This window comes from Habropoda laboriosa, unplaced genomic scaffold (genome assembly GCF_001263275.1).
Source record: "Habropoda laboriosa isolate 0110345459 unplaced genomic scaffold, ASM126327v1 scaffold648, whole genome shotgun sequence".
NCBI lineage: Eukaryota > Metazoa > Arthropoda > Insecta > Hymenoptera > Apidae > Habropoda > Habropoda laboriosa.
Window position 1 is genome coordinate 219,229 of NW_017100857.1, and position 10,029 is coordinate 229,257.

At 40.8% G+C, this 10,029-nt stretch overlaps 3 protein-coding genes across 3 annotated transcripts in view; all 3 read right to left on the reverse strand.

The window, feature by feature from the left end:
- The window catches only part of LOC108577456 (UPF0676 protein C1494.01), a 26,038-nt gene extending 24,248 nt beyond the window's left edge, over positions 1-1,790 (reverse strand). The window contains exons 1-2 of the mRNA XM_017940610.1: positions 1,709-1,790; positions 268-741 (exon numbers count right to left, since the gene is read on the reverse strand). Of these exons, the coding sequence (XP_017796099.1) occupies positions 268-361 (94 nt within the window). The 5' untranslated portion in view covers positions 362-741; positions 1,709-1,790. The remainder of the gene's footprint in view (positions 1-267; positions 742-1,708) is intronic.
- A 592-nt stretch (positions 1,791-2,382) lies between these two features.
- Positions 2,383-4,963, reverse strand: LOC108577367. Its single transcript, XM_017940507.1, has 5 exons — positions 4,701-4,963; positions 3,821-4,094; positions 3,442-3,717; positions 3,198-3,292; positions 2,383-2,689 (listed from the first exon to the last, which is right to left on the reverse strand). The coding sequence occupies exons 1-5, from the start codon at positions 4,961-4,963 to the stop codon at positions 2,383-2,385; spliced, it is 1,215 nt and encodes a 404-aa protein (XP_017795996.1).
- Positions 4,964-6,727: 1,764 nt separating this feature from the next.
- Positions 6,728-10,029, reverse strand: part of LOC108577368 — a 9,464-nt gene continuing 6,162 nt past the window's right edge. Inside the window, exons 3-5 of the mRNA XM_017940508.1 lie at positions 8,085-8,318; positions 7,416-7,651; positions 6,728-7,143 (exon numbers count right to left, since the gene is read on the reverse strand). Coding sequence (XP_017795997.1) covers positions 6,917-7,143; positions 7,416-7,651; positions 8,085-8,318 — 697 coding nt within the window. The 3' untranslated portion in view covers positions 6,728-6,916. The remainder of the gene's footprint in view (positions 7,144-7,415; positions 7,652-8,084; positions 8,319-10,029) is intronic.

Here is a 10,029-nt window from a genome sequence, read left to right on the forward strand (position 1 = left end):
CAAAACTACATGTATATGTATCTCGCCCTGCATCACCACGTGCCTTTGAATCGCGGTTAATTTCGAACTACGTCAATTTTGTTTTTCGCGGCTAATTTCATCAGATTGACCTGTGACCTGGATTACCACATCTTGCATTTCGTGAGATTTTTTTTATTTCTACCGTGCACCGTAATTTGATACGCGTATCATTCATTGATATTCAACTAATGTTAACCATGCAACAATTACGAATAAAACCGTGTAACTTGATAATAAAGAGCTTACCCATGTGAGCGAGGTCGATGATCGGCACTTCGCACTTGCTCAGAAGAGTCTCACAGGTTTGAGTTACAATCGGAGCACTCGTACAGCAGCTCATCTTGCTCCCGGCTAGTTACTCGTCGAAATGAGATTTCTATCGTTGTCCTCTTCCCTCTTCTTACCCAGCTTTTGGCCCTCTTTATTCAGCTTAGTCTTCGGTCGCTCTCGCAATTTCGTATCTTGTCCCCGATCTTTCTGTTCCGTTCACCCGATCGTTTCTTTTTCGCGCGTGTCGCCTTTTCGAACCCGTGTTCCTTCTTTTTTATTTCTTCTCTCGATCTCCGTGCCCGTCCGCTTACGTTCGATCAAGCAGCACCACTATACACCGGGACGGAAAATACGTGGATCGACGACGTGTGTGACGCGCGCGTGCACACTCCACTTACCACGTGCGAACTCACCACCCAGCCAATACAGCCCGATTGCGAACGAACTTCACTGAAATATCCAAGAAAAAATCATACTATCACTCTAACACCAATGGGGATTCCTCATTTAAGCTACAGCCTGATTTGACACTCCTCAGCCGCAGGGCGGATAGAAAAAGGGTCACACGACTTAACGCCGGTTTCTCGGCAACCCTAACGATAGCCGTAAGAGACGAGTTTATTGTGGGGCTGGTGGTGCGGCAGGTAAACGTATACGTGACTGTGTACTGGTGGGCACATGCTACGATATCGACAGAGTGGCGGATGACCGACTATTGAGAAAAAGAAAGGCGTCAATTACAACGATCACAACTGAAACGCGAACGCTCCTCGACTGAACCGACAATGGTTTGCGAACTAACCGGACGCGCGCCTGTTGACCCGAATACAGTCGACGCGAGTCGAGTATACGCGAGCGTTCGTAAGAAGAGCCGAAGCATACACGGACATTCACGAAGTTCGTCGACCGTGCCAATGGAGGGCTTTCCGACATTTGCGCGCTCGTACGAGTAAAAAATGAATCAATTTCAAAGGATTTGACGTTTATTCAAATATTTCTAATTTTATTTACAGCTTAATCGTGTACCGTACATACGTTTCCATATTTTTCATTTACACTACGAAGTTCTATTTCATTGCAAACAGATCGTGACACTTCCAATATTAAAATTTAAAATGAAAAAAATTAGCGCTTTTACGTTTCAAAAATTACAAACTCGCTTGACGTTTCATTCGAAAGCTACTTCAAACATTCCAGAAATGCGAAAAAATCATCGATCCCGAGAATTCTTTTTACGTATTCGACGTAAGATTCGAGTTTTCAAAAAATGTCAAAAATCACACGTCCCTCGATAATGACGATTTACAGTTTCAGCGTACTCGAAATTCCCAGCCTAACCTATGCAATACCATCTACCTCTTACGATACATAAAACTACGTTAAACGCTACGTTCGCAGTTACAAAAGTCTTACAAACCTGGGTATTCGTCGGGGAGGCACGAACGTGAAAAAGCGCAGCTTACGATTATCGACACTGCCAGTGCGTCTTGCGCGGTGCTTTGAAACGTACTGCACTCCTGTGGACGATCTTGAATTGCTAAACGTAAGATTCGTCTATCCCCACTACACACACACACACGCGCGCGCGCGCGCACACACACACACACACACATGCTCTCCCTCACAGTCTACTGCTTACTTCTAATCATTGTAATTAGTATTTCTCTGTTATCGATGTTGTTTCACCTGTACGATGACTTTAACTCCGTTCTCTCGTTCTTCTTTCGCAACATTCGACAAAAATATCATCTGTCCCCAAAATTCAAACCACTCTCCATCCTTCATCCCCGTGTATCGTTCTCACGTTCACCTGTTTCCAAACGTCTCAAGATCCTCCTCTCCCCTTTGCAGTGCTTACCAGCTGTTCCTCTCGTTGTCAACCCGTATCCTCTCGATTCCTCGTGAAAGAGACGGAACACGAGAGCGTACACTTACTTTTGCAACGTTCTTTTTTTAGGCGTCTATAAATCCGGCGAAACGATCGTGAAACGACGTCGTCCGCGTCGCGGTATGATTTACGTGGAATGGAATTTTTTCAGATAAATTTCGCAGAGAGAATCAGTTCAGTATTTTCGTTCAGATCGCGTTTCATCAAGCGTCGCGCAACGGTTTCCTTGTAATCGTGTGTTCCTCGTGAGCGCTCGGTCTTATCCTCGCTGCTCCAAAGATCGCCCTGGCGCGACTGGAGGAAGGTGAGGAGGAATCGAACGGAGACGAGGTGGAATAGTCATTTTTCGCGTTCACTTTATTTTTAGACCGGACGTACTTCGTCGTGGTCGTCGTCGACGGCACTTGTTTATCGGCCCGTTTGCGTTTATCGCGTCTCTTTGTTGTCCTCTTAGGTCGGGTCTCCCAGTTCGAAGGGGATGAGCTCGAGCATCGTCTCTCTGTGTCCGAGCTGAACGATAAGAAGGTACATTTGTCATGCTTGCCGAAGCGGACGATCGTGAAAATTGACAGGTTTATCTTATCCGTGGACCAACGCGAGGCGCGAAAACCGTATAATGACGCGTCGCGTCACTTATCGGTGGATCCGGACCGGTTTTTAATTGAAATTACTCGTCGCTTGATTTATGCTCGCGGTTTATCGCCGCCGAGGATATTGTTGTAGAGGAACGCGTTTATAATTATTTGCTCAACCCTTTATTTAGAACCTTCTCTGTTCCTGGATCGTTTTTACTCGGGGGAATTCCCCGGGGATAAAATCATAAATTTTACTTTTCTTTTTTAATACTTACGAGCGATAACGTTAGGTTACTTCGTTGCTTTTAAAGAAGCATCGGTAGACTCGTTGACGAAGTTTGTTCGTTTAGAACTCCCTTTGACCTAGCTCATTTTTACTCGGGGAATCCCCAAGAATGAAATCACAAGTTCTATATTCTTTTTTAATATTTAGCGTAGGTTACCTCGTCGCTTCCAAAGAAGCACTGGTAGACTCGTTGACGAAGTTAGGTTGCAGATGGTAGAAACGACAGGTTCCGCACAAAAGTTTTCTTACAATCTGCAACAATCGCATAACCTAAAAATCCACCTGTTCACTTACGAATTTCTCATTTCTCGATTTGAAACCACCGCGAATCCGTTAAATAACAATCTACCAAGCCTTCATTCTCAATAAATTCATTCTCGATGCGATGAACGATGTCGTACCTTCGTAATTAAAAATGCTAGAAAGACTTGAATGATCACCAAGGTGCTGGTCATGACGTAGGCAACGATAACGATTCTCAGAAGAACAGGACTAACGATTTCAGCGCAGCCGTTCGTATTTATGGTTTTAACGTCGGCCTCCAAAATTTCCGTGTGCTCGCAAGGCGACATTGCACGTAGATTGCAACAGCTGAAAGGAACACTTCTGTCTCTGTATTCTTCATCAGATATCGGACGTTGCACAGCCATCTCCTCCCTAGAGGCATAGTCCACGCCCTGATAAACGAACGTGTATTTTCACATCTTTATACCGCGGAATATTTCCGTTCACACTGTTATACCGTGTTATTGAGTTACCCTTTTTGAGTGGTGGATTCACCTGCCAGTCAAAGAGGAACCAATCTGCGTAAGAGGAATGGCCGCAGCATTGAAAGATGAACTGTATCTCGTCGATCGAGTACTTGTAAGAGGACGCGGTTACGTACAAGTGCATCGAGCTGTTGAAAATGTCGATCAATGTGTCCTGTCGAACGTTTATGTGGTATCCTATGGAGACTAAGGTTGCCGCGTTCGTTATCGCGCATATTGCTATTACTATCAGCAGGCATTTCAACGTTCGTCTCGTTTCCGCGCAGCAACGTGGCACTTTTCGTCTGAGAGAGAGAGAGAGAGAGAGAGAGAGAGAGAGAAATGCAAAATTGCACGGTAAAAATGTGAAAAATCGAGTTCGAATGTTGGTGTCAGACGGATGTAACGTGAATTTGTAGGATTTTTCTCGGTGGAACGGAAGTTACACTTGGGTTACTTTAAGTTTCATAGAAAGAAACTTTTCAACACTTGAGATAATCCTTGGAGCTATCAGATTGTACATGAATAAGAATCTGTGATCGCATATTTTACGACTTGATAGCTTCTGCGCAGGTGCGTTGAAATTTTCAACGAAACAATATTTTAAATATACCAAATTTTAAATAAAAAGGCAGTTCAAATATACCAAATTTAAAATAAAACAATATTTCAAATATACCAAATTTTAAATATCAAAAATTTTGTATGCACAGCGAAAGCTCATTTCCAAGATTACTATCACTGGCGCTGAATACGGTCACCCTTTCGCAACGAAAGGGTTGAACGGCGCGAAAAATCGAACTTCTCATTCATACACTCAATTGCGAGATATCGGCACACTAAAAGCGTCACTGATAATAATCGTATCTATCTGAAATATTCATTAACGTAATTGAGCACTGTGTACTTACGCGCGTATACTACGAACGGTTATCAGAGCAGTGGGTAATCCCAGGCTGACGTTTATCAGAGTGAATATGACCGGTCTTAAACCACCCGCGAATCGAATGATCTGCCATTCGGCGAATATCTCCAGGATCAGCATGAAGAAACGTTTTGCCTCGAAGATCGCCAGGGTAACAGCGACACCGTACCCGAATCTCACTTCCCATCCACAATTGCAGGGCACTCTTGCATTTTTCTTGTATACCGTGTTGCTCTCGTTGCTCGACATTCAACGACTTATACTGAATTTTTCCACGTTTTTCTCTCTCTCTCTCTCTCTCTCTCTTTTTCGATTAGCGATTCTTCCTTGGTTCACCTGTAAATATCTTCTAGAATCACCAGTTTATGTCGAAGTGAAACGAGATTATGCTTCGTAGGTTTATTTGCATGGAACGTTAATGCTGAGAGAAGTTAAAAATGAGAAAGTTATTTATGTAGAAAAGAATTACGAAAAGCAAAATTAAATTTCTTTCGGTTTTATGTACTTTTACGTAGTTTTACTCTTTTTCTTTTAACGGAATTATACCATTTTTTAATTAAGTAATTCACGAGACACGCCAATTTTCTTAGTAAAGCATATTTTTAGGTATTCTCTTATCTGTGTCAGCTCTATTCGCACTTCCAGACAGTTTTTAAATTGTGAAAGGTGTTGAAGAAAGCTCTCCAGTGAAGAAATATTTAGAATACACCGTCATTTAATTTTGCCTTCCGAAATTTCTTTCAGCTCCGCTATAAATTCTTCTCTGATTAAAGAAAAAAACAGATTTGAAATCAAATAAATTATGTTTTTTATTGTACCAAACCGATTACACGCTGCGCAAAACCTCCTCTAAAACCACTGTGCGCTCCTCTGAACGATAAAGTCATCGAAATAACCGGATACCTCGATTACTCCTTTATTCCCGAAGGGAACAACGATTGTCCGTGAAATAGACGCAAAATATGCAAACTATTGTTCAATTTAGCAAATGATAAAGCGTCGTAAGATTGCCGCGGACACGCGACGTCGTTGTTTGATCGTTGTGCACGTTCATCGAGGATGATTCCAACCGGAAGTTACCGAAGAAGAAAAAAAAAGAAAAATAAACATAATTTCCGGAGAATCGTCGCAATTACTCATATCGTATCCCGTAGTATCGTTGCAACAACGAACTCTTTAACTTTCTACGTACAATTCCATACACACGCGCGCACAGAGAAGAATTGCGATGAAATATGACTCGTGCAAGAATCTCGCTGCAACCTAAACGCGAAACGAGTTCAAGCTTTATTCACGGTCTCGGTATCGTAAGCGTATCTTACGACGATCCATCTGTTTCATCGTCATGTTTGTCGCAATGTCACAGTGTCGCGTGTTGCATCCAAGGTTAATTGGCTCTGGACGCATGCAAGTTCCTCCTATGCGTTTCCTCGTAGTCGCGCGAAGATACGCCGACCTGAGATTCGATTAGAGCCAATCGTGTAATTAAATATTCACGTTTGCGGGGAATCCGCGTGGGAACAGCGACGAAAAACCACGGAGAAGAGGAGGAACAGTCAATTTGGAGAATCTCCAGCCGAAACGTACACACGGCGAAGATCCACCACGCGGAAAGATTTTTCGCAACGAACGAAGAGAGAACACTCACCGGACGCCATTGTGCGAGAGATAAGGCAGTATTTTTTCCTCGAAAAATTCACGCACGTTTCCTCGGGATTTCCTCCGTGAAATCTGCGCGCACCGATGGGTCGTTGTCTTCGATCTGAGCCCAATTTCACTCGTTTCACAAACTTTCTTTCCCTCTTTTTTTCAAACAGTTCGTTTATTTCGAACTCGTCAGATTTTACCGTATCTCGTATTTACACAGCTGATACAAAATGTTTAAATAAAGCCTTAGAAGTTAATCTTTACAAAGATACTGATTCGTTCGTCCGGACAGGTACTAATATGTTTAAATTAAGCGCTTATCTATCTAGCTGTTTCTTAGTTTCTAAATTGAGCCTTCGATCATTCTTACGTGGTTAGTGTTTAAGTACTTGCGATGTGCGTTGTACTGATTAATAATACGACCTTGAGCATGCTAGGCGTTAAGCGTCTTACGTCAAATTATGTGTGCATTTTTTTTTAACAAAAAACATTACGGTAACTGTTCTTCGTTTGATTACACGAGAACGTGAAAAAAGCAGAGCGTAGTTTCTCCGTTCACATGACGCGATATTTGTATATGTCGACGTAAGAGCCTGCTATGCCGAAGTTCCAGAACGCTAGGAAGGGGAATCTTTCCGTCAGATAAATCGCCAGACGCATTTGCTCGTTGAAGAACGTTCGGAAGAACTTGGACCACCAGTGTGCAGGTGGTAGCAGGTATTTGTGCACCATCATTTGAAGATTCAGGATGAATCTGCTGTACCACGATAGACTCGATAAATCTGAAAATTTTTTCAAACGTTACTTTTCTTCTTCAGATGAAATTAACCGTCTTCAGGCAGTCTGGGTCATTAGTGACCCGAGCGAAATTTCACTCTTGTGTTTCTACGAGACGAGTTGAAAAATTGTATAATGTAGCAGAGATTTGATAAGTATTGCAGAATTTTTTCAGGTGTTTTTGAAGTCTAGACGAGTGAAAGAAAAATATGCTTGCCTATGGAGGGTTGAAATTTAAGTATTTGTGTTTTTAATACGCAACAGGTGGGATATTTACCTATTTTCAACGAGTGATTATTATTCGTGGCAGTTTCGGAGGCTAATATAAGCGTGAATGCAATAAAAGCTCTCGATTCCATGTAGGGATTCACAGGCCAAAGAGATTCTATTAAAAGACGGCTCATCTTATTGAAATCTTTGTCATTAGTGGCGAGCGAGGGAAGGAAAATCTCGTCGAGAAGCCGTCTGCAAAGAGCACGCGTTTCTTCCACACTTCCGCTGCAAATGTTGTACCTGTGTAAAATACAATTGGTCGTTAGAACACGAAAAATCAATCTTGTCACGTTTACTTCAATTTTCCATATTTATCAGAACTATTAAACTCGCGTGAAAATACCTAAATTTGATAAAAAAGAGTCTAGAGAGTAGCTTTAATTTAGATTAATCTTAAAATGAAATTGAAGACTGCACATAAATCAGGCTGCGAGTGACGAAAATAAAAATATCAGGAAAACAGTTGTTCACTAAAATGTATGAAAATTTATTTTTCACATTTAAAGTTTCACTAGTTAAGTTTCACTAATATTTTAAAATCTTATTAATCATCCCCCTCAAGAAAGAAAGAAGAAAATTCGTAAGAAGAGATTTCAGCCTGTTAATGCAGCCTACAATTTCTTACTGAAAACGATACAAATTTCCTGAAAATATTTATGTCTCGTGCACAAACTTTTCATCCATGCCCAGCATGCTGCCAATGACATGCCAGAAGTGAATCATTCCCTCGAGTTCTTCGGAACTGTTGTTCACCCCAAGATAGTCGCCGCCCAGTAGGGTGAAACCCATGAATCCAAATTGCGCAAGAGCCATGTCCAGTTGGGAGATCCTGCTCAATCCGGCATTCGAGCTTCTTCGAAACGCTACGCAGTGTTTTTTCCGCACGATTTTCAACGACTCGAGAAATCTGTTGAGAAAGAGAAGAAAGAAAGAAAGAAGAGATATCGTTCGGAAGGAGAATATGTAATCTCTGTATTATGAATGAGCACAAGACTTCGCGAATTGATTTATTTCATGACATCGATCTTGGGATTTTCAAGGATGTTTAGAATACGATAGATCTATATTTTCCTTTCGTCTTATCCTTCCAACGTTTGCTTGTTTCTACACGCGAAATTATCCATTTCGAATATCTGAACGGTTTTAAAAACGAGACCAGGCGTGTACGTTCGTTTTACACAACGAACTTTTCCACCTAGTTTATGATTCTCGACGAAATTGTAAAAATTGAAGTGTTTTCTTGCGAAAGAAAGGATGATATACGGAATTTGCGGTATCCAGACGGGGGAAAAATTGCAGTGAAATGTAGCTGAAAAGAAAAGAGAAAAAAGAGAATTTTTAATATTCGAGAAAAATATAAAATTTGGAAGTGTAGCGGGACGGAAGTGAAAAATAAAATTTTCAGTGAAATTTAGTGGAAAACATAAGGAAAATAGGTACGTGGAATTTGCGATATTCGAAGAAAAAGAAAAATTGCAATGAAATGTAACGTAGAAGAAATTGCAATGAAATGTAGCTAAAAAGAAGAAGAAAAATCTACAAAATTCGTAATATTCGAAGAAAAAGAAAATTTGCAATGAAATCTAGTGAAAAACAAAAGCAGTATATATACATAAAATTTGCAATATTCGAAGAAAAATAAAATTTGCAATGAAATGTAACGAAGAAGAAATTGCAATGAAATGTAGCTAAAAAGAAGAAGAAAAATCTACAAAATTCGTAATATTCGAAGAAAAAGAAAATTTGCAATGAAATCTAGTGAAAAACAAAAGAAGAATGTATACATAAAATTTGCAATATTCGAAGAAAAATAAAATTTGCAATGAAATGTAACGTAGAAGAAATTGCAGTGAAATGTAACTAAAAAGAAAAGCAAAATACATAAAATTCGTAGTATTCGAGGAAGAATAAAAATTGCAACGAAATGTAACGAAGAAGAAAAGAAAAATACACAAAATTCCTAGTATTCGAGGGAAAAGAAAGACCTGCAATGAAATGTAGCTGAAACGAACGTTTTTATCATTCGACTTAACCGTCGTCAATTTCGATCGTTGAATTTTGCTCGATAAACAATTTATGGTACACGCGTCGGCCCATGGACACTTTGGATTTTCCAAGACGCGAATTCATTCGCCTGTGCGTCCACCCAGGAATATATTCGGCAAGATAAATCGATTAAAATACCGGGCGCTGCACGCGCTCGACGATTCCTCGAATGCCAATGAACGACGCGCCTCCATCGATCCTCCTCCGTGTGTATTTTTGTCGTACGCAGGACATTTCGTCGTGGTTCCGTTGAAAATCGCAAAATTCCCCGACGTATTCCAGATCCGTCCGTGCATAACTATGTTTCAAGCCGTGATTCTACCCGGCAAACAATGTCCAACAGGTGTTGAAAGTGTTAGGCGGTATTAATAGCGACATGTTGATAAGAATAGAAATTTATTCGGGGAGACTTTGAAAAAATATTGATTCTCAACGAGTTTCGCGTTTCTATTCGGTAGTCAGATTGGCTGCTACTTTTCTATCTGTTTATTTATTCATTTACGAGTGTAATTTCATTACGGTGGATAGTACGGAGCGGGTGATAAATGTAAATATTGATAATTTCAGTGAAA

Excerpts from the sequence above, each read along its gene's own strand:
- LOC108577367 (XM_017940507.1), bottom strand. The coding sequence starts at position 4,963 with ATGTCGAGCAACGAGAGCAACACGGTATACAAGAAAAATGCAAGAGTG. Across the intron at positions 3,293-3,441 it reads TAGCATTTTTAATTACGAAG|ATTGTAAGAAAACTTTTGTG; the intron begins GTACGACATCGT and ends CGATTGTTGCAG. Across the intron at positions 2,690-3,197 it reads GCTTCTTTGGAAGCGACGAG|CTCGGACACAGAGAGACGAT; the intron begins GTAACCTACGCT and ends CTTATCGTTCAG.